The sequence below is a fragment of the Halyomorpha halys genome, unplaced genomic scaffold, assembly GCF_000696795.3.
Source record: "Halyomorpha halys isolate HHAL.00 unplaced genomic scaffold, Hhal_1.1 Scaffold518.1, whole genome shotgun sequence".
NCBI lineage: Eukaryota > Metazoa > Arthropoda > Insecta > Hemiptera > Pentatomidae > Halyomorpha > Halyomorpha halys.
This window is the reverse complement of record NW_027110901.1, coordinates 400,239-425,705: the sequence shown is the minus strand read 5'-3', so window position 1 is coordinate 425,705 and position 25,467 is coordinate 400,239. Positions and strand designations below refer to the sequence as shown.

The window sequence follows — 25,467 nt, the reverse complement described above, 5'->3', positions numbered from 1 at the left end:
TTTTGATAGAATTTTAATATTATTTCTATCAAAGACGCTTCCTCAATAAATTCTCTTTTCAAAAATCATTCGGGATGAAGATCTTGCAAGGTTGTGAGCAAAGACTTGAAGCTTTACTATGATTATTCATTATCACTTACTAACCTCCTTATGTCCCTAAGATTTGTGTAGGTCAGTGAGCTCATGTTATCGCTATTTTTGCGATTTAAAAAAAAAAAATCAACAGACCAAAGAATATAAAAATTATGAATAAAAATTTTTTTATCCTAGAAGTTCATATTTCATGATTTCTTGTGATGGAAATAAATATTAATTTTATTCCTGCCAAGAATATAACAGTTTAATCAAGCCATAATGCAATCAGGAAAGGTTTTGGCTTTTCCCGTTCGAATTGGATATCTTATTTTTTCTTTTAGTTATTCATAAAATTCTTTAGTATTTTCTATTTACCTTGTTTTTATTATTGCTAACAACGAGAAGTTTATTTATTTTTTTTCAAATAAACAAAATTAAAGGTTCTTCACCTAGGAAAGTTTTTTAAAAATTCATCGTTTAAGCCCTCTCAGGCTGCTTCGATGAGGATAAGGCCTAGTTGATATTAAAAACCATTTAATTGTACATTGATATACCAAGTTTAATCTAAGAGGTTAGAACCGTTTTTGAAAAAATAAAAAAAATGTGAAAAATCTATTTTATAAAGTGGCTCGATTTTATTGTAAAAGTTGTTGTCACATCCCAGCCATTTACCATAGCCTGTAATATGTAATTTCAGTTTTGTACAACTATTTTTTTTAGAGCTAGGCTGTTCACAGACAGACATACAGAATATTTTATGAGACTAAATTTTTTGGACTCAAAACATGTAAAGTGTAATCTCTGTAATCCGAACTAATTAATGCAGGGTGTTGTTTGGATTACAAAAAATTTTTGGAAAAATGGAGTTAACAAATTCAACAGAAACATTGAATGTACATTTATTTATTTATGTTTTTTAACATATTTTATAGGAAATTTGACAGTTAAAAATTTTAAAATAATAAAAATTTATTATTTTTAATACCTCTCAAACAGTACTTCCTTTAAAAACTTGAATTCAAAATTTTCCATGATCACAATACTTTCACTTACTATATTTTCCATATATAGATAAGCAAAAGTAAAAATTAACTAAAGTTTCATTTTTTATTTCCTGGATTGCCTTTCGAAGCTTAGCAGTGACCTATTCCATTCATTTTTTGATGTTGGCATGAGAGTCTTTAAACTTTTTTCTCGAATAAGCTTAACTATTTCTTGAGGGTAGTTATTTCCTTGGAGTTTTGGCTTTATTACAGGAGTATTTTACCATCCAGAATATTGAATATCTGTAATAAGTTTATTAACTTCATTATCAGTTCTTTACATGAAAATGAAGATTTCAAATAAAATTTTCTTGAAACTAAATCATAAAGCTATACCAGCTTATACAAACATGTAGTTAATATTTTATGCTCTATAATGTGGATTACAGTTGATGATAAAGTTCATTTTTAGAGTATATTATCATGTAAAGTCGATATTGAAGAATGTCAAAAAGTTGAATAAGTTAAGAAATTAAAAAGAAGTAGTAAGAGTGCATAATTCTTAGAAATCAAATATTATAAATCAACTTAATGACCGTAGAAATAAATATTCAATCACTATATATGTCCATTTAGAAGCCAATCCCATTAACCCCAGATGCATTACAATACTTATATATTGCTACAAAAGCATATTAGTATTATAGTAATACCAGTCTATGGCTGGTATAATATCCACTAAAAAAAAAATCAGAGAATAAATGAGAAAGTAAAAACTAAGCACCTAAAAAGAATAGGGACGTGACGGCCATGCAGGTTGAGTCATAGGTCCCAGGGCACTCGGTTTGGAACGTTATGGATGCGATTCCCACCTGGAGCCGTTAATATTTATTTTTCGGTTAGTATACGGCTGCAACTCAGGTAGCAACCAGGGATTGGCAAAAGCCCACTTGCTGGACCTGTTCCCTCCACCAAATACCAATACCAACCTAAAATGAATGATCACTTATCCTTGGTGGATGGTGGCAATAAAAATGGACTGAGTATATTTAAATTTATATTTAATAACATAAAATTTCTATGAATATTGAAAAAGATAGAGATTATAATGCATTAAATATATTTACTAATGCTTCAATGTACAAACAGATGATCGCATGCCTTCTTGCGTACCAGTTACCAAAGCACTGAGTTTTTCTAGATTGATCTTACTACCATGTTGGCTAACCACTTGCCATAATCCACTTGGCTTTATTGTGAAAACAAAAGTTTTACGCCTCTCTTCTTTAACCTCTTTTTCTTGTTGCTTTAATATTTTTATGTTATAGCTGAAAGTAAGAAACCATAGATTATATAAAATCTCACAATTTAATATAATTAAAGATTGTCCTTGAGGATGGCCAGTTTGGAATTTTGAAGAAATAATAAAGAGTGTTTTGAGACTTGACTTGGAAACAAATGATTTTACTCTGTCCCACTTCTCCATTGATCAGTCAGGTGTTTATGTAAGAAAAAAGTTGGACATGTTCCCAAAATTGGGATTTAATTATTCAATGAAGAATAATAAAAGTACTAAACAGATAGCAGTGGTCCTGACCAAATTAGGAAATAGTAATGATAACAGATTACAATAAAACAAATAAGTAAAGTACACTTCTTCTTTTCTCACTATCTCCTGTGTGGTGCTAAGCGTGGAGTAAATAAGTAAATAGTTATTTATTTAGTTCCATTTCGGCTATCAGGACTAAGAAAAAAAAACACAAGATAACAACCAATAAATAAAAGGATATACAATAGAATTATTAGAAAATAACTAGCATTTTAGATACATAAATAATGTTGAAAGGCGTGAATAATTTAAGTATTATAAAAAAATAAAGGGTGTATGAGAATAATATTAAAATTAAGTACAAGGAAAGAACCAATAATAAAATGCATATGAAAATCTAGTTAGCAAATATATGCACAAAATGAAAATCATTTAAAATAAAGTAATGAAAGAAGTGAGAAATAAAATGTATACATTTGTAAGTAAAATAACAGGCTCGAGGAAATAAAAATATAAAGTTATATAGTGCAAAAGAAACAAAGAAATATGAATATTTTAATTCAATAATAACTTAAACAGAGAAAGAAAATAAATGTAATTAATGAAATATGTAATTAAATTACTAAAATAAAGAAAAAATATGTAAATTTAAGAAAGAAAAAAGCAGTAATTAGTAAATATAACAATAATATGTGGTGAACATAACTAATAACATGGGTAAGGAAAAATTAGAAAAGAAGGGTGTAAAATGAAAGATGAGAACAAAATGTAAGCAATGAACCTGCTTTTAAGACATGTGAAATCCAAGTAAATTGGCATGTGCTTTGACAATAATTGTGAGTAAATCGAGAAAATAGAAACTACTCATGAGGTGAAAGCTGAGTATTTTTTGTACTTGTCAATCTCAAGTACTGACTGAAGTACTCAGTACTCAAACAGTGTACCTTGATGACAATACTCTGTGCTCTGCAATTCGTGATCAGAGTACTTTTTGTTCATCTCTAGTCAATACATCTGGTTTTGAAAAGTTATTGTTGGAGCACCTCATGTAGATAAGTGAAAATTTTGATTTTTAACAGCAATTAATAACATTATCTCAGCTATATTTGACAGAATAAAATTTTAATTTTGTGATAAACTGGGCAGAATAGCCTGCAAATAGATTTTAAATACTTGGATGTGTGGCGTAAATTTATACTTAAGATTGTCCTTGAGGATGGCCGAAACGTTGGACTATTAAAGAAATAATAAATAGTATCCAGACTTAACCTAGATACTAATTAATTTATTTAAACAATAAATACTAGTCTCAAGAAGTTGAAGAGATTAAGTATATAATAATAATACTTTATTTATTCTGGGACGAGTCACTTTAGAATAATACAGAGAAATCAATAGATGAGGGCTGAGGAGCCTCAGAGATACTTGAACAAAAAATACAAAGAAATACAAACAGTCATTATAAAAAATAATTATAGGTTACTTTCTCACTTTTATCAGTTGAACAATAAAAAAAAAAATGAATAAATAAAAAAGAGAAAAGAAAACGATGTAAAAATAATTAAGAATGATATAATAGTAAACATACATATTTACAATTATATTAATTTACAATTTTATGGGGTCTGAATGGATAAGAAATGATTGAACAGGCGGGATTTAAAGGTAGAGAGGGTATTGGAGTGACGGATGTTGGAAGAAATGGAGTTCCATAAGGATGAGGCTCAGATAATGAACGATCTATCGAAAGCAATGGTTCGGTGGGCCCTTGTGTATAAATCTGAAGATCAGGAAAGGGTATTATGGAAACGAATAGAGGATTTGAATTGAAGGAGCTTGGAGATGTATGAAGGACAGCGGAATTGGAAGATGAAGGATGCCAGGAAATACTTACGACGGTAGGAAGGATAAAGCCACTTCAACTCTGCATAAAAACAGGAAACAGAGGAGTCCCTAGGGATCCCAAAGATGAATCGTACACAGCAATTTATCAAACGTTTTAATTTCGCCTTGAGATCTCCAGAGACTTCCCCATATACTCTACAGCAATAGCCAAAATGAAGAAATATTAGCGAAGTGACTAGAAGCCTACGAGTTTCAAATGGAAATAGATGGTGGAGGTAATTTAAACGTTTTAAAGTTGAAAAGGTACAGCGGGAGATATTGGATACATGGCTTTTCCAGGAAAGTGTTTGATCAAAGGTTATTCCTAGGTATTTGATGGGACTATCATGTAGGAACAGAGTTGGAATATTAGGAGCAGTATTAAGGAGATGATTGGAGCCTATTAAGATTGCCTTCGTCTTCTCCGCATTTAGCTTCAAATTGTTAGCTCCCGCCCATTCACAAATCTCATCCATATCTTCTTTGGCTGGTAATAGGTCAGAAGGTGGGAAGGACAGGTATATTTGGAAATCATCTGCATAGATGTGGTATTGGGAGTGATGGATCTGGAGGGGAAGGTAATTAATGTAAATAGCAAACAGAGTAGGAGATAAAGAGGAGCCTTGAGGAACACCACAGGGAAGGAGGAGGGTCTTGGATAGAGGTTGACCTGGGACGACTACATACTGGGACCGGTTTGAGAGAAAGGATTTGAACCAGCACAGGGCATTGTTGGATAGAGGAAGATTACGCACTTATATAGAGTAATTTTATTTATTTTTTTTAAGAAATTAAAATTCTACTTCTAAACCTTATTCAGTTTTTCTCACAATTCAAATTTTTTTCTGTCAAAGTATTCAGACTTAAACTAGATACTAATTAATTTATTTACTTTGGAGAATCCCAAATATTGATAGAATACCCCTTGATTGATCTTAAACTTTTGACATTTATTAAATATGAAGAGATTATTTTTAAGTTAGTATAATAAACAAATTTGTATTCTTACTCAAGGTAATCTTGTAAATGTTCAGTATCTTTGAATAATATCTTGAGGATGTTAAACCATGGTTGAAGGAATGAATGAATAAGGCCTATTGCTACCCGCTTTTTTAGATGATACTTTTCGGTGTCCCCTTTACCTAATAATTTTGGAGTCCATAGTGTTCTATCATGAGTATCACAATTTTCTTCTTCCTCATGATCCTTAAAAAGTCATATTATTAATGAATATATTAGATATAATCATTATTTTTATAATTATTCTCTATTTGTAAAATTTTACAAATAGTTATTTGCATATATTGTAAATTTGAGCTCGATTGGATAAACCTCCTTAACAGGATTAACATGGAAACCTTCCATGGGGTTATTCCCACCATAGTATACCTAATGTAATGTATAGAGATGTTTCAATCTTCTTGTTGGATTTTGTGGTAATGTGTCAGTCAGAAATGTACGTACCAGAAAGTTTGGGTGTTTACCAAGTGAGTTATGAAAATTTTTATACAGTTTCTTGATTACACCTGTCATGAAAGTTATGTTCAGGTCATTGTACGATAATTTGTGAAGTAGAAGGGGCAGTGAATGATGTAACAGAGGAATTTTGACAGAATGGTTAGGTGTGATTCATTGCATGAGCCCTGAACCAGTGAGGCTTATAAGTAACTTGTATATAAGAATTATGTTATGTTTTTTTAGGTAATATAAGTCTGTGATTAAATCTTTTTTCAAAATAGTCCATGTGTTTTCCAGAACAGTCGTCTTTCCAATGGTCCCAAGTTTTTTATTTTGGTAGAATGTTATTAAGTATTAGCTGAGGGCAGTATGAAGTATGAAGTGTATGAGCGGGGCTCTGAGGATAATTGTTCCACAATATTCATCAGATTTAGATAATGTTATATTTTTTTTTTTTTGTAGAGAATTAAATCACCTTTCAAAATAGTGAATATAATGTTCCAGAAGATGCCTAGTTTTCAAGTTACTGGAAAAATTAATTTTTTTTTTTAGGTTTCAGAAATAACTTTTTTTAAACTACTTAAAGTCCAAGTTTTTGAAACCCAACCTCATCACAATCAACAGCACAAATGGAATCACCATTAAAAATTTAAACTTCAAAGGTATGGTCATTTTTAAGATACAGCGATCAATAAGTCATAGATTAAACAGAGTTGGGCAAAAATGAGCTATAAATGAAACTAATAGCTAAAATTATCATGGATACAATATTTATTTATTAATGGTTCATTCTTAGAGTCTACCAATGAGTTGTAGTTTCTCTACAAGCCTATATCATACCATTAACATCTTACTGCAACTTTACTTGTATTTATGTACAGTTTTAAATGTCAATAAATAAAAAAAATGGTTCATTCATGACTAAGGGTTGTATCCATGACAATTTTAGCTGTAGTTTTACGCATAGCTAATTTTTGCCTATCTCTGTGATTAAATGGTTACAGACACGTATAGGCTGATTTGATTACGAATATAGTAATTTGGAAATAAATCATATGGTGATAATTTGTAGCATTTTATATTCCATTAAGCTAATAAGTTTTATGTTTTCATGCATAAGGATTTTATTCGGTATTCAATACACTTTCAAATTTTGTTCACTTAGGAGAAGTTTTAATTTCCTTTTGTCAACTAGTTTTATGAAAGTGGACGAGCAAATACTTTTTCCCCACTGTAAATAAGAATACATCGATTTTGCAGTATTCCATGGAAATTTTAGTAGCAGCAATATTCATGATTCTGACCGTCGGCACAGTTTTTTCCAAATAATTTACATAAAATTAAAGTTCAGTGACAATTTTTTTTTTTAAGTAAGTTCCTAAAATAATCTGTTTAGATATTTGTAAAAAAGAAAATCTCTGTAAACAAATTGACAAATCTATCTTCAATTGTAAATTTGTAAAATAAAATATCGACTTACCATAGACTCAAAATTCCAGTCAAAACAGTACTCATCATGATGGCTCATAAATACTTTATGTTTGTAGTAGATGGATTTATCAGCATTGATAATCACAGCTAAAATGATCAGTTCCCTATAAAACACTTAAAATTATATCTTTACTTAATGTATTAAGTATAATATACCATATAAAAATACCTGTGGCATTTATTTCGATTACTAAACTTATTTTTTCCTATGAGATTTACTATTTCAATATATTTTTTTTTAAATCCATCAGTATTAGAGAAATAATTACATGGATAAAAATATTTCCATCGCTTCATCTTTTTTAGTAATCTGTTAGCCAGTTTTGAAGAATACTCACATATTCTGAATGTCTAGAAATATTTTTTTCACAACTTTAATGAAATATTAAAAAATACTGGGTACTCACTTAGTCACTTAAAAACATTAAATATACAAAATTCTTATTAATATTGAGAAAAAGCTTCCAACTATATATTTAAAATGATAACTTTTTTCTTGACTGTTTTAGGTATATATTTATTTATTTTTTTTTTTTTTGTAGGTCTTCTTCAGTATCAGATAATAATACAACTTTATTTAGACGAAGTTTCAAAACATTATTTTGAAACCCGTAGGTTCCTGGTTACTTCCATAATATTCCTCCACTTTGATTATTGCTGTGTGGTTTGTAGGGGTGTCTCTGGAGATCTCAAAGTAAAATAAAAACGGTTAATTAATTTTTTTGTACAATTCATCTTTGGGGTCCCCAAATTTTATGAAGAGTTAAAGTGGCTTTACTTCTCCTTCCGTCGTAAATATTTTCTGGCTTCCTTCCTCTACCAAGTTATCAATCCCACCGTCCTTCGTACATCTCTAATATCCTTCAATTTAAATCCTCAGTGTATTCCTGCAACCCTGCTCACAGCCTTAAGACTTATATGTAACTGCTCATTGAACCACAGCCTTTGGTAGATCGTTTCTCTTCCCTATAGAATTCTATTCCCCCCTTTATTCGTAGTTCTAATACCCTTCCAATCTTCAAATCACGTATCTTCGACTACCTTCTGTCCACTCAATTCCGGAAGAATAACAATTGAAAGTTTTAAATAAGGTTTATATATTTTCTGTATTGAATGTTTCAGATTTTAATTCATACTTGTAAATATGTATATAAGCAGAAATTGTACCTTTTCATTTATTATTTTTAGTTTAATTGTATTTGATTTTTTATCATTTTTTTTCTTTTTATTAATTATCAGAAGTTTGTAGTCATATTATGTTTGATGATGACATGGTTTTATTTGTTCCATTCTTATTTTATATGTTCTGTTAATTATTGTTGTTCGTATTTATCTTTTCAAATTCATTATTTTTTTACATTTTATAATTTTATTTCTATTTTATATTTTTTACTCTAAGGCTCTAAAGCCTAATTTTGATGCCTATATATTATTCTAAGCGATCAATCCCAGAATAAATAAAAAATATTATTATTTATTATTGGCATAGTTATGCCCTGCAATGAGAGAAAAGATTTGTTGACCAAATACTTTCTTCAACTAATTATTATAAGACTACGAGTACATATTATAATTATGAGTACATATTGTAATTATGATTGATAACTATTAAAAGCAAAATATTGTTTAATAAAAACTACTTACAATTGTTTATTACAGACTTTTCTACACAGTGATCACTTTTTAACAATTTCACTTAAAGTTGTTTTTTTCCTAGTGTACAATTTTTGGTGCATCAAATTTGAATTTATGTCCTGTTTGTCTCAAATGTGAAACGTCATATCATAAAGTTGTATCATTGACTGATCCTGAAGACCCACCCAAAAAAATATATATATTAAATAAAAACTTTTGCAGGGTAAGAAAGAAAAACTTGATAACCTGCACAGAAAATTTAAAAACTAGCTAAGAAGCTTCTTAATTCTTTTTACCTCTGAATTTCCATTATATTATTGAAAACAAGTTCAGTCTTATAACTTCAAAAATTCAAATCAAAAATATTCAAACTTATATTCATAAGTTTTCACCATTCATGTAGTATTCACCATTACCAGTATCTTGGTAGGTTTCTAACAAAACTTTACATATTGACTTAAATATGAAAGCTAGCAAACAGGAAATGCAAATGGATTTGTTGTGGCATATAGATAGGTGGTGAAAGTGATGCAGGCCTTTAGGCTACTTCAGAGAAGGCCTTTGATAAAGCATGTTCATATAATTCACAATAAAAGAGTGAAATCAGTGGTAAAGAATACTTGTATACTTTATAGTATATTGGATGAATTCTTTTTTTCATGTTTCATAAAAATATTGTTTAAATAAATATTTACATCAATATTTTTTTGTACTTTCACATACCTATGGAACATATGGAATATATCATGGGTCATGAACTTTTCTGCATATAAAATCTACTTTTTATCTTACAAGTGTGTCGCGATCAACTTGTCATAGACGTAGTCTAAGGTGGAAGAATGGTTGTGAAATGCATGCTATGTTTATACACAGTGTTTCAGTATCAGGTGCATTCCAGCGAGCTATGGGTACATGAGTAATATATATTCTCAAAACTATTTTTTTATTTTATAAATCACTTATTAAGTTTTTGAGATGAAGGGTCATGGAGAAAATAAATTTCCAGACCCAACTTTTAATAGCATTTCAATTTTCCGATACTTTATCAAGATAGATTTTTACAAACTTAAAATGAATTTTAATGTTTTTACCAACTGCAATATATAAGTTGTTGTACTGTTTGTTCGTAAATATGAAAAAGTTGTTATAAAGCTGCACAGTATGACTGATAATTTGATTTCAATTTCGCATTTTACAGTTTCGTCAATATATCATGAAATGAATAACATGACTTACTTTTTGCTAATCTATCAATAGCTCGCTTAGAACACATTGTACTGAAATACCGGTATACGGCTTATCTACTGATGTAAAAAACAACAATAATTATTTAAAGGGCCAAAACACTCACGTCCAGGGGAATCAAAGGACAAGGATAATTAATAACTTTTGATCCATATGAAATATGTCTAAAACTATTGCTAGAAAGTTGTGTCTTATACAATCGCTTCAAAGTTACACAGAATTCCACCCCAGACAATGCGGGCGATCAATATCAACCCAAACTGACCTCACAATCGACTTGGCCACTCCTGGAGTAAATAGTAAGGGAAAGTACTGCGATTGTGTAAAATTTTGAATTTGAGTTTTTGAAGGACCTGTTTTGAGAGGTCCCCTGAGTCCAAAAAACCTTGTCTCATTAAACATTCTGTATGTCTGTTTCTATGAACAGCCTAGCTCTAAAACAAAAAGTTATACAAAACTGAAATTACATATTATAGGCGGGTAAATGGCTGGGCTGTGGGTCAGCAAATTAAATATTATAGCCAGGTAAATGGCTGGGATGTGGTAGCAAATTACATATTATAGCCAGGTAAATTGCTGGGTTGTGGTAGCAAATTACATATTATAGTCAGGTAAATGGCTGGGATGTGGTAGCAAATTACATATTATAGGCAGGTAAATAGCTGGGATGTGACAGCAACTTTTTCTATAAAAATGATCAACCAGAAGTGCTACTTTATAAAATTGATTTTCTCGAAAACGGTTCAAACAACTTTGATCAAACTGGGCATATCAATGTACAATTAAATGGTCTTTAACCTCAGCTAGGTCGTTTCCTCTCATTGGAATAGTCTAAGTGGGCTTAAATGACGAATTTTTAAAAAAATTTCCTCTAAAGTACCTTTAGCTATGTTTACTTGATAAAATAAACAGTTCTCATTGTTAGCAATAATAGACAATGAAATAAACTGATAAAAAATACATGATTTCTACTTGAATTTAAGAGGAAGAAAATTAAATGTTATATTTAAAAATCCTGCAATTAATTTTGAACTTTACTGACTTTTTATTGTAAGTATTATGCCAATGAATATCAAAAAAGGTAATCATTTAAAGTACTACACGTTTAGCTTGTCTGAATTGTTGTGGATTTGTCTCCCTCAAAAGCCATGGGGCACACATAGTTCCAAAACCACATTAATATTTTTTGGAGAAATGATAGAAACAGAATTTATTTATCATTGAATAAAGATATGATCAAAATTGAGAATAAAAGGCTATATTTTTTTCCTACATTTTCTTATTACTAAATATGCCACACATTACACATATAATGTTATCTCAGTAAGCCGAACTTTGGTGCTGCGGTCGCTCCAGTAATCTGAACTAGTGTAAAAAAAAAGCAAGCAACAACATTTTAGTTTTCAAATAAAAGTGCACATGTGCAAAGGATACTTTTAACTTCCCAATCAATAGGCAAGTTATTGTAATCACTGTGGAAATTCTTACAGTTTCGATATCTGGTAATCTAATTCCTATGGAAGTGTTGATAACACATTTTGTTGGAATTAGAAATACATAATATCTACTATATAAACCACTTGATTTTGTAAAACTAAATTAATAGTAAAAATATGCATAATCCAATTTTGTTGGTGACACATTTTTTTTATTACCACGTTAAATAAATCCATACAAAAAGTATTTTTTATTTTTGTTTACTTGTTTTCACTTATAAACAAATGATCTCATAGTTTAACAAATTAAATCATTACTTGGGATGTAAAAGAAAATACTTTTTTTTTTTAATTTAAAAGTGCTGAAATGAAAATCCTACGGAGAGCAGTCGGTAAAAGCAGGAGAGATCCTGTTAGGAATAGTAATGGAGCTGAAGACTTTGCTTTAAAAGTGGCAGTTAAAGTGGTTAGGTTGACAGAGGTTGAGAGAGAACCACAGAAAGTAATGTAAGCTCAACCCAGAAGGAGGCTGCGAGGCCATCTTAGAATTTTATAACAGGAGTACATAACACGGATAGGAGGGAAGAGAGCTAAAACCCCTTCAGGGAATAAGGTAGATTAACAGGGACTGCATTGGATTGAGGCTCCTAGATGACAAGAAAGGCATGAAGAGGAAGACAAAGAAGAAAAAATTATTTCTTAACTATTAAGTTAATATAATTAACAAACAATTGTAAAATTATTAAATATTTATATAATTAATAAATAGTTATATAATTAATAAAGAAGGTAGAGTAATAATGTTACATTACAATATAATACCTTAAATAATGTTACATATATCACGGAGTATATTGGTTCACACTTATGGATATAATGGCACAATGTTGACATCACAAGAGCATCTTTCTGCAACATATGTTAATACAAGAAAACTTTAAAATAATTATTTAAAGTAAAAAAAAAAATATGATAATATGCAAATATAATATACAATATATATATTTATATAATATTAAAAAATGTCTTACAGGCATGGGTGTAGGCAGAAGGGAGCTGTGGCTCCCCCCTAGATTTTTGGGACCGAAGGAAAAAAAAACAAAGAAAATAGTAAACTGATTTGATAGATGATTTCTTTCTGGAAACATGCCATAATGAGTAAGGTAACATTGTTGTGTGGACATCTTAACAAAATCACAACCACACCTTTGAAGATAGGATACTCGTCAATTCTTCGGTAAAAAATGTAAGATTCAATGAGCACAACTATTTGTCATATGCTTACCTCTAAAAATAATGTTGGAAACAAATAAAATAGAACCTTTCTTACATTCCATTATTCTTATTATAACTTACAGTTTGCCATTTTAATAATCTTAGAATGTCTGTTGAAAATAAATTAAAGAAGGCAACCATTTTAGAATATAATGGTTAAATAACTGTAATATTTTTGCCAGCAATCCCAGAAGGCTGATACTCTCATAGCAAACCTTTTCATCAGCTCTTATATTTTTGTATTTATTGTATGTATTTATTTACAATAATTAATTTTATGCTCGATTTTCAATAATTTATTGTGATCATAGCTAATAAAAATTTTAACAGTAATGAATGAATGAATTACATATCTTTCTTTTAACAAATGTTTCAACCAATATAAAAAATACATGTATGCATGTGGGTGTGCGATGGGCTGAGGTCTGCTCCCCCTTAGGTGAAATCTTGCCTACACCCATGCTTTCAAGTACTCTTGCCAGTACAGCATTATTTTTTATCCTCATATTTTTTTCTGCACTTTCTGGAAATTATCATTTTTTCTGGAAATTTCTACTGTCAGTAATTACCTTTATTTCCATTTTATACTAAATCTTCAGTATTCCATCAAATTTGGGCCAAATCAGACAACCCCTTTTTTGAAATATAGGTACACAGAGGCAAAGACATTTAGACATAGGTAAGCAAAAGTAGTGGACGGAATATGATAAAATCAATATAAGACTAGAAACCAACAATATAATCCTGACATTTTTTCAAAATCAGATTAATGGTTCAATCAATTATCCAAAAAGACAAATTTGACTTCAGATATCCACAAGATTCGGTCTTTAATCTCTAAAATGTAAACTGTGAGATAAAATTGTTGATTCTGAGTATATAATTTTTTTTGCATGGATACATAGGAGCTTTTATACCTTTGGAATTATTAAACTTCACTGCACAAACTTATGTGAAGAGTGTTGAGATGTGACCTTCTACACCCATAAACTACTGCTTCCTCCTTTTTTCATTTGACCTTATACATTATAAACTTATCACTATTAATTAATAATCAATAAGTAAAAAGTTCATACCTCAATTGGTGAAAAGTAGTCTTCATTCTTCCTTAAGAAAGTAACAATAAAGTGAGTAGTTATAAGTACATGCTTGTAGCAAATCTCCTTGTTATGGACATGGGTTCTTTTAATAAAAAGAATAAAATCATTCAATGCGTTTTCATTATAGAACAAATGTCCAACATAACTTCCAACAATATTGCGATATAATACCAAACTTCTATCATCCTCAGTCGTTATTTCAGGAGACCAGATATATCTGTTCACGTATAAAATGTTCATAAATAAAAAGAATTAAATTTAGTTTCTTTTAAATAACTTTCCTTGGACACACTATCTCACAGGAGGTAGTAAGACCAGATGCCCAGAAAGTGGAAGCCCTACAGAGGATGGGCAGTGTCGAAGGAAGGGGGGGTTTGTACCCAACATGGCTGAATACCTTGTAACATTAAACAACTTACTAAAAAAGTGAAACTCAGGGGCATCCCAATGAAAACAGGAGAAACACCGGAGGGTATAATATGTTCGATTGGAGTGGCACTGGAAGTAAAGCTCAGACTGGAAGACCTAGACGCGATAGAAATAAAAAGGCCCAGAGGAGAGGACCCTCGACTGCCTTGTAGTTCGTTGGCCAGACTGTTTGTGACGAGGTGATTTGGCTCCGAAAGGTGAAAAGAGATTTCACCACCAGGCCTCTCAGCTATGACAGCAACCAACAGATCTATATAGGCAAAGAGATGACACTCGCCAATAGACATCTGTACTGGCTGGTGAGGAAGGTGAAGGCAGCCGGCAAATTGAGGTACATCTGGTTCACTCGAGGGAGTCAGATGCCGCCGAGAAAATGGCCAACCTGTCGACATCATTAATACAGCTGAGGATCTGCAAGCCTTTCACTGAGGCCATCCCCCCGGTTACATCAAATTTAAAATTCTATTAATTTGTAATTTATTATTTTTATTACTTAGTCTATTTTTACATTTTCATTATAACTTCTTATTTTCTGTTTTATTTGCCAACTTAAGAAAAACATTCTTTTTTTATAGAAGCTATCAATTTATTAGTGTATATGATTTTTTTTTTCCTTCAGTAAATTTAATTTAATTTTTCTGATATATTTTCCAAACACATTTATACATCTATATCTATTATTTGCATGTTATTTTTTATTTACTCTTCTAAGTAGCATTATTTTTATTTTTATTTCCAAACCAAGTAAATTATCATTGTGTTCAAGTATTTATAGTAAATTTTATTTATTATTTCTATATTTTTCTCAATTTAATATAGCATTGTATTTAATTTGTTATTTTTTCACTCAGCATATTTTTTTTTTATGCTTAATACGAGCATAGTTTATTGTCTATCTCATTGTATTCAAATAGGAAAATAGTAAAAGTACCCTCTCCCTTGACATTAACTCAAATATCCTTTTCAACACATTCTCAATTTTCCTTCCTTACTCAAATAATAAATTTGATCCATTCCTCACCGTTTCACACTCTTTCCTTTAGTCCTACATAAGTAGTATCCTAACATCCTACGATGTTAACTCCCAATATCTTTCGGCACATTATGACGAATTTCTGGATTATTTACTTCAAAATTTTTACACCATTGCCGTCTCAGAAACATAGCTTAAACCCAATATCCCAACTTCCTCCATCTCCATCCCTAACTATAGCCTCCTTCGTCATGACAGTCTGAGGGCCAAAATCTTTTTAAAGTCTCCTTCCTTTGACACCCCCAATTTGGAATACATTTTTGTGCAACTTACTTCAAGCTCTTTTTCCCTCCTCTATACTGTACCGCCCACCTCGAGTCCGTTTTGGTGATACATTTTAATCCTTCTTCCTTTCATATTTTATTTCTCTCTTCCAAAATGTTTTATTATTATGTAATAATCGCAGGTGATCTCAACACCAACCTTCTCACAGACTCTCCCGATCGATCATACCTTATGGATCTAATTTTCTCCCTAGACCTTTAGATTGTTCCCTACCAATCCACACATCATATCTAGTCCACTGATACCTGGCTCGATGTATTTATTATTGATCCCAACAGAACCTCCTCCCAAATTTCTATTAATTTTATTTTCTCCCATGACCTCATCAAAATTTCCTACAACCTTCCCTCGCCCTTGCTTATACCAAAGAAAATTAGTTGGCGAAACCTTGATTCCTTAACCAGAGAAAACATTGATCCCTACCTTGATAAACTTTTCCTCTCCTTAGAACCTATCTATTCACTTTTATCCATTGACAATATGGTCAAATGCCAATTCTTGAACCTCCTTAAATTCCTAAACCAACACACTCCTCGTAAAACCGTACCTTCATACGCTCTCCGGTTCCCTGAATCAACTCAGAAATAAGAGATTTAATGAAGAGAATACGAGATGTGGCCAGAAGATGCTTCAGACGCACCAGAATTTCAGAGCACTATTCCACCTTTAAGTCCCTCCAAAACCTTACCCAAACATCCTTACGCCACATCAAGGAGCAATACTTTCACTAAACCTAAATGGAAAGTCCTTATGAACCTCTCCGTTATAAGCTCTAAATCCTGTCGATATTACCCAGTTGATCCCGACAAGAATAATGCTTTCTTTGCTGCTCCTCCTTCAAATACCTTATGTGAATTTTCATCTTTTCACATCCCTGAAATCCTATTTGATCCCAATAACTTTTATTTTTTAATTATTTCCCCAGATGACTTCATCTCAGCAGTCCTCAAGTCCAGAACTAACGATTAACGCACAGGCAATATTCCTGTAAAGATCATCAAACAAATCTCCCCACCATTCTTCCTTCTTTTCTGCACATTTATAACTTCTTCCTTCAAAATTCCATTTTCCCAAAGCCTGGAAGAAAGTCCTGGACCGACCATTGAACAAAGTACGTTTTCCTTATTTAGTTTCTGACTTTCGGCCAATATCCATTTTATCCAATTTAGCCAAGCCACTAGAAAGATCAGTCCACTCCCAACTTAATAATTTTCTCGAGTAAAAAGCTCTCCTTAATCCTTTCCAATCCAGTTTTCTCTCTCAACATTCCACATAATCTGAATCATTGAAAATATCACAAGACCTCCAATCCGAGACAATCATTCCCAAACAGTCATCATTCTGAATAAACCTCTATCCTCTCCTTTTCTTCTTACACGAGGTGTTCCTCAGGGGTCCTCACTTTCACCAACCCTTTTCTCCATTTATATCAACGATCTTCCTGATTCCATTCACCACTTATATGCAGACTATCTCCAAATCTATCTATCCTTGAATCCCTCTGAGATGCTTGAGGCCATCCAAAAGATACAAGAAGATATTGATAGCATTAACACATGGGCGTTTAGCAATGATTTGAACCTGAATGCTGAAAAAACCAAGGCCATTCTTATTGCCTCCAAGCACCTCCTTCATTCCCTCCCTTACTGTCCTCTACTCTTCCATAACAACCAACCGATTCACTTCTATCTGATTCTGTTATTATGAAGTTATATACGAGGGCTGTTCGTCTATTGTTAATTGTCTATTGTTAGTTGTAAATAGTTTTTCCTAATTGATGATTTTATATATTGTAATATTTTTTTTTTTTTTTAGTAAATAGTTAGTTTTTATGTATAAAGGGGTTTTAGTCGTGTTTTTATTTTCAGTCAAGAATAAGTGTTAAAGAACAATATTCATAAAGAAAATCAAGCAAAAACTCAAAACCATAGTGCTACAATCGATGTTGAGAACGAACACCTATAGAAGGGGAAGGGACAAAGCTTTGGTTTAGGATCACTTCTTGCTTAGGCACGGGGGGGAGGGGTGATGACGTCTCCTGGATGCAGGAGGTCCTGATCATCCTTTGTCTACTCTAATTGGTAGACACCTAGAGATAGAAGATATCAAAGTAACATCCAAGAAGAAAAAGGTACTGTTCATTTGGATCGCCGGTGGATGAAGTGTGTTGAAAAAAGTGAGAGAAACAATGCTTTGCTTTGTCAGTGTTTGTTTGTTAAAATAGGAGATGTTAAAAAATCATTCATCAAAGAATAGTTTAAATTGGTTAGTGTTGTACAAAATAGAATTTAAGTATATTTGTAAAGATAGTTAATAATTTAGTTGAGTGTTCTGATTGCCTAGAAAAACAGGTCCTGAGATTAAGAGTCTATTATGTTATAAAACAAAATAAAATTCTTCTATCTGTTTAATATTAAAGCATTTCATTTAAACCTGAGTAATACTTTAGATATGAGAATAAGTAAAAACTATCAATTTTCCTTTAATTTACTTTAAATAAATATTTTTAATATTACAATATGTTATTGTATTGTGATATATAAGTGTAAGATGACTGTTACGGCGGTTTAACAGGAGTTATGGCCTAAGTATTACCTCCTGTTAAGTTTAACAGGAGTTACAGTCTGAGTGAGATGTCAGCTGACAAAGGCCGTCAAGTGATTAAAAGAGATCAGCTGATCGAACATGTATATGTAGAGGTACTGGACCAAAAAAAGTCAGTTTCGTTTACGCATTCAGAGAGTGTTCTTCCAATAGCCCTTACATGTTTACATAGAAAAAAAACAAAAAAAAAACAGAAACTTATATATATATATTCTCTTATGAAAGCCAGAACTTTTCTTAAATATTGTAAAACATTAAATAATACACTGATTTATTATGTAATTGTATAATAATTGTTTTTAATTAATAAATACTTACGAATAGATCTCATTTGGTACTTCACGTGAGATATTTGTATCCTCAAGTTTAACAAGTTCATGGTTACAATGGCGTGTTTGAAGTTTTAACATATCTTCAATTACAATTATCTCTCTCTCCTGAAAATTTAATTTAATATTTTATTTCAATACAAAAGTTGTCTATTCATAGTGTAATAATCATTGAACATACATGCCTAAATAATTCATCCTCTATTTCATTCATTTCAAGAATAAAACCTAAAAATGTACTAGTTATTTCAAGCAATTTTTCATTCTTTTCGCTAATATTTGGCTCCTGTAAGCAAAGGAACTGAAACTGTATCCCACCTAAAAATATTTAAAGATGGAAATTCACTGGATGTTACATTTATTTATATATTTAGAAAAATTCAATGTATTGTAGTGATATTCTATACCTATAGTAAAAAAAAATATATAAAAAAATTGAAAAAAAGACGTATTGTGGAAAACAGAATTAATATTGGCTAATTGAAATAATAAAAGGAAATATTGTTAGGGTTATAAGTTGTGTTATAATTTTAAGTAATGAATTATTTATGATTTATAAATAATTTCTTTGTTATATAGGCTTGTCATAAGCATTAATTACCACTTTGATATATTACATTAGTAAATAATATTTATTTGATCAATTTGTATGTTATTTGGGATCATAAATTTAAATATCTTAATAATACTATTTTAAAGATAAAATTCTTAAGGTTATCGCAATAATGGCCATCTGAGGGAAACCTGGATATTATGGTCAGCATCTGTTTGATAATATATGTTGACTACCAGAAGTAATAAAACTTAACATTTTATATGTATGAAGTAACTTAAATTTATAAAAACTCAAAGAATAGATAACACTTATTTTTTAACACAAAATTGTAATGAATCAGCGATAAAAATAGAAAAAGGCTTTTAATATTAGTAATATTTTCTCAGGGGAAGAATGACATGCATTATAGAATAGGGTTGGCAAATAAGTCCTTTCATTTTTTTTTTTGGGTGAAAGAAAACTAAGTTTATTTTGTACATAATATTTATTTTAATTTACAATGTAATATCCATTATTTTCGATTACCTTATCCCATCTTTCCAACAGCTGAATAATCCCATGTTCATAGAATGTCTGTGGCTTATGAGGGAAAAAGTGATCAAGGTGCACCCTGACACTCTGTTTTCAAACCGTTTTCCACTTAAGGAATTTTGTCGAGACCAGAATAAATGGTAGTCACTAGGAGCAAGGTCTGGTGAATAGGGAGAGGGGGCAAAAGATCCCATCCAAGGGCTAACAATTATTGCAGGTGACTAATGAAGAATGGGGCCTAGCGTTGTCATGATAGAAGATGACACCCTTTTCATTTGCCAGTTCTGGGCGTTTTCTTCGAATCGATTCATCAAATTTTGTTAATTGTGAGCAGTATAGAGTGGAATCGATAGATACATCTAGTGGCAACAGCTCATAAAAAATCACACCCTTGAAATCCCATCATACACATAGTATGCTTTGTATGTAGTAACCGGAGTTGGGAAACTATGAAACTAGTAGCTAAAATTGCCGATATTTATAATACGATATTTATTTAACAATGGTTCATTCATGTATAAAGGTCGTGTCCATGGCAATATTAGCTATTAGTTTTAGCTATGGCTAATTTTTTCCCATCTCCGGTAGTAATCCAATGTAAGTGAGTAGCACTACTTTTATAATAAAGTGTTTCTCTCTGGCTATATCAAATTTGGCCGTGCTAAGTTGGTAGAAGAGGAGTTTCTCGTCAGTTCTTGAACAGTAAATTGTCCACTATTAATGGTGGAGGCCATTTTGTAAAATTATTACATCATCTTAAATTTGAACTAAACTTATTTCTTTACAAAGACTGAATACACTGAAGTGTACCTGATGGTACTGAAGCACATTTGAACATTTACTTTACAGATAAAATAACAGTAAATCTTAAAACAATAACCACTGATTCTAAAATTGCCAACAAGTAAACTTGGGCCTGCTCGTAATTATGAAAAAAATAATATTCTCTTTCTACATGGTATATAAATGTTAATCTAAGATGTGCATCTGGTGGAAGAATATCCAGTCTCTTGTCATAAATGAGAATTGTGTTTATCTTAAATGGTTTGAACTAGTTATAAAGATTTCAGACTTAATGGAATCTAAAAATTTGTAACTTATATCATTTATTTTTTTTTTATTATTATTAATTTTTGTATTTTAATTTTTACCTGTAACTTCATTGAACTTAATAGGAATTCCAAGACACCATTGTTGATCGTCCTTTTCTTTCCCTTTAATCCTTTTTTCAGCTCTCATTGATTTTCCCAAAAAACTTTGATCTTTTCTTGATCTAAATGGAATTATGATGGAAACTAATGGTATTAAAGCAACAAATCATGTTCTACACTCCATTATATTTCTTTTAAGTATAACTGTGCTTTAGATGACAAATGTTTTTCAATGAAAATTTAAGAAACCAAAATGACAGAGCTAAGCACTATCATTTCTATTGTAGAAATTAGAACAAAATTTATCTTTCCAAGCTAACTGTAAATTTTTTATTACTATTAATTGAATAGTTTTCTTATTTGTTTATATTTATAATTTATATTTATGTTATTATATTTTTTTATTACTATTAATTGATTTTTTTTTTTATATATAATTTATATATAAAAGAAGTATTGGGTAATATGATGTAATATGTAAGAGCTCATTTATAAAAAACATATTAGGATATTGTCACTGTTGTAGAAAATAAGTTTTATTATTTGATTTGTAAACAGGTATGTTTCTTTGTTCTTAGCACAGTCGGTCATGGTGTCTATTAACGGAAACATACAATCTTTGTCTTTATTTATAAAACCCTCCCAAAATTCTACAACAAACTCGTAGCAGAGCATGGTTTAGTGCGTAAAAGGGTTAAGTGACAAGTATAATTTAGGTATATTAACAGATACGTAAGTTTTGTGATTTTATTTAGGACTAACCGCCGAAATTAAAACACAAAGGACAATGGACACCACAGAAATCAACATAGAGAAGCTTGATGCAGAAAATTATGGGATCTGGTCAATGAAAATTGAAGCGTACCTAGAAGCAAAGGACTTATACGAAGAAATTATAGAAAAAGACCTGCCAACTGAAGAAGATGCAGCTTGGAAAAGAAAAAACAAACAGGTACTCTTTACTATTATTTTAACAGTTAGTGACGATATATTGCCGTTGATTAGAGGTGAAAAAAGTGAGAAAAAGGTTTGGGAGAAATTAAGGGGTTTGAGTGCGTTCCAGAAGAAAAAAGAGATGTATTTGATGTTTGACCTTTCCAAAATTAAGATAAACTGTGGTGAAACATTAGATGATTGCCTTACAAGGTTTCAGTGTTTAGTCCAGGATATAGTTCAACTAGGTAAATCTTTGTCAGACAGAGAATCAATGAGGTACTTTATAGAACACTTATTACTACTCAATTATGACCCAATTGTTAACGCTGTTTTGGTAATTAGTAATATTAAATTCACTGAGTTACGGCAGATGCTTTTATCGTTTGAAAGGAGGAATACCACCAATACAAACAAACTGGCATCAAAAACATTTCATGAAAGACCAAACTTTAGTCCAAAAGTTTTCTTTGTTTCTAAAAAAAACAGGTCACCTGAAAATTGTATGCTGGTTCAACTAAGAAAAAAACAGACAACCCAATAGAAATGGACAAAAGCCTTAACCTAGAAGATAGCATAGAGCTTCCTTGGCCACAGAATTTGCCTTGTGTGCTATTAATAGTGACAATAGGTGTTTGGTTGAAGAAGGATCTGAAGAAACAAAAGAATTTGAAAAGGAAAATGATGTCATTTTTTCTGAGGAAGGAAGCATGGAAGAAATTGATGAAGACTCCAAAGACAAAGTTTCTATACTGATAGAATAAGAGACACCAAATCAACAGCTAGTGTCAGATGATGACGAAATAGTCTATACAGTCTCATATATAGATTATTGTGGTCAAAATATTAAGGTTTTCCCTGATTAAATTGAAAATGAAACATTTGTGTTTATCAAAGACTATGCAGTTGATGTTGATGAAGAAATGGAAGACATTAGCACAGAAAAACTTGACCGAAAGATGAAAAAAAAATTTATTGAAGATTTCTACACCAAAGATAAAGAAGACCTTAGATTAAATGCACATGAGTCTGACTGGGATGTTGGTGAAAACAATATGGATTAAGATGCAAAAATTGAGAAATATACTAGAGCTAAGAAGAAGAAGAGACGCAGAAAGAAAAAGGGATTTAGTAGTACAACAAATATTGTTAAACCTGTTGAACCAAATGTTCATAATGACATTAGAGGGGATTTTGGTGAATATTATAATCCTGACTATGAAGAATCTGGATGCAGTCGAACAGGGAGAGTTCCAAATCATCCACAAAAGGACAGAAGACCAGTTGGGGATGTTTGAACCTAGGAAAGTGTTTGTGAAACATTAAATTAATGTAGGTGTAATTGGAGTATGTGTAATAAAAAGTAAAAAATATATATATAAATATAAATAACAAAATGGTTTGTAAAATAAACCAAGACCTGTGTGTATACACTATCCATTCACACTAGAGTATCAATTTTGTTGCTTTCTTTAGTTGACATATTGTTTGACTGGTTCATGCTAACTGTTTCCCCGAAGGTAGACTTTTGATGGTACTGCTCATAGCAGCGGCTGGAAAGTACTGATATCAGGTGACTATTGCTTTGACAGATATGAAAAGACCACATTCCGTTGGAACTGCCTGGCTGTCAAAGTAAGACATCATCTCCCTATTACTAAGCATTGACTGCTCCTGTAGTAGTCTGACAGTTGATAGTTGAGCAGGCCAAATTAATTGAAAACTTTAAATAAACCAATCGCCAATAAATTTAATAGCAAGGGAATAACTATAGTATTCATTACTCTGTACTTCTTGATACATAAAGAAGTAGAAAGGAGAAAAATGTCAGTATCGAAGCATTTGTGATTAAACTGAAAAGAGGAGAACTGTCATTATTTTGAAGATGGAGAAATAAATAAAGATTGAACAACACAATGGATTCGCTTTATTAAAAAAACAAAGTAAAGAGTGAATTGCACTATACGTGAAATATATTAATAACTGTAATATTCTTAAAGCTATTATTATATGAAAGTAAAACTTACGATATTTTGGAAGTTTTTACATGGCAGTGTGAGTTAGCACTATCTTCAGTGTAAAGTATGTTATATTGACGGTTCCTGGCAGTTTCCCTCACACAAAATGAACTATTTATGGCACCAACTTCATTTTTAGTCATAAACTGAACATAATAATCAACTGTAGATTATTATAAGACCTATTTAACCATCAATAAGAAGCCTAAATAAACAAGTAATAATTAAATAACATTTCACTACATTTTTGTAATAAAAAAAAACTGTGGCAGTCTTGAGACTGACTGACAGAAGTGAAACTTTTGGAAATGATATTATGTATTAAAATGTTATTAATAATGTTTATTTTACAATAAAATTATTGTACAATAAACAAATTATACTGTAAAATAATGTATGTATTATGTAAAATAAATACAATATTATTTTACAAAAATACAATAAAATTTTTATTTATTTCTTAGTTAATTATGCTATTCATTCATGAAATTATAGTTTACATTATCATTTGTATATTGTCTTTTCAACTTTTCTCCACCGAAACTTCTGGAAATGATATTATGTTTTAAAAGTTTATTAATAATAATATTTATTTTACATAAATGTAAAAATACATTACAATAATATTTCTATTTTCTTATTTAATTATAATTATTAAATAAAGTTTTATTTAATTATTAAATTCATTTATGAAATTACAGTTTACATTATCATTTGTATTATTCTATTTTCCCCTTTTCACCACTCGAACTCGGTGTAGCGTCAAGAAACAATTTTGAATTATAACTCATTACAAAGAACATTTCCCTTATTTCCAGCATGCATCTCAGATTTTTACTTTTCAAGATATTTCAATTGCAAATGCAAATGCAAAACACATCAAGTGTTGCTACTCTACCACTTACGTTTCATCAGGAGCATTTTCGTGCATCACATAATCAATTTACTCTTATATAATTTATTTTTTCTTGAGTTAGTTGAATGTTAGTAAAAGAAATTTCACTTCAAAATACTAATACTTGTTCTAAGAATTCAATATATAAAACTTAATTCAGGTCGTACTAGTATAGAGAATTAAATGAATTTAACATGCTGCAGACAATATTTTTAAATGGATGAATATTATTAAAGGAGCAAGAAAAGCATTACTTAGATTACTCACAAAAAATTTATCTTGTTTCTATTTTTAACCTGATTAGAAAGGAGATATTTTTACTGAGTATCATATCTTTTTAGCATTTTTCTGCATACTTCCTCTGATGCCAGTGGTTCCCAACCCATAGAAGTTTATTATATATTAGAACCAGTAAGCCAGAAATTGCATCTTGAGCAGATTACTCTCACTTCAGATTTGGAAATTTTCTTCCAAAAAAAAACAGAAATTTTTTTTTTAGTTAGGTTGGTTAAAAGTGCATTTAAAAATACTTTTGTAGTTGCTTGTTAACATTTCAAATAACACTCAAACAT

The 25,467-nt window shown here is 30.6% G+C and overlaps 1 protein-coding gene across 6 annotated transcripts in view; it reads right to left on the bottom strand.

The window, feature by feature from the left end:
* Positions 1 to 1,035: 1,035 nt before the first annotated feature.
* The window catches only part of LOC106683812 (uncharacterized), a 31,485-nt gene continuing 7,053 nt past the window's right edge, over positions 1,036 to 25,467 (bottom strand). For 3 of the 6 annotated variants that reach the window (XR_010843845.1, XR_010843847.1, XR_010843848.1), the window contains exons 6-17: positions 24,010 to 24,146; positions 21,050 to 21,171; positions 18,993 to 19,129; positions 18,801 to 18,919; positions 14,108 to 14,348; positions 12,579 to 12,665; positions 7,610 to 7,791; positions 7,430 to 7,544; positions 5,501 to 5,697; positions 2,206 to 2,386; positions 1,843 to 2,047; positions 1,036 to 1,361 (exon numbers count right to left, since the gene is read on the bottom strand). Coding sequence is in view for 2 of the 6 variants with exons in the window: in XM_014425517.3 (XP_014281003.1) it covers positions 1,326 to 1,361; positions 2,206 to 2,386; positions 5,501 to 5,697; positions 7,430 to 7,544; positions 7,610 to 7,791; positions 12,579 to 12,665; positions 14,108 to 14,348; positions 18,801 to 18,919; positions 18,993 to 19,129; positions 21,050 to 21,171; positions 24,010 to 24,146 (1,554 nt within the window). In the remaining 4 variants the exon portion in view is untranslated. Of the gene's footprint in view, positions 1,362 to 1,842; positions 2,048 to 2,185; positions 2,387 to 5,500; positions 5,698 to 7,429; positions 7,545 to 7,609; positions 7,792 to 12,578; positions 12,666 to 14,107; positions 14,349 to 18,800; positions 18,920 to 18,992; positions 19,130 to 21,049; positions 21,172 to 24,009; positions 24,147 to 25,467 lie in introns of all 6 variants that reach the window. The other 3 variants (XR_010843846.1, XM_014425517.3, XM_014425518.3) reach the window with 3 other exon arrangements.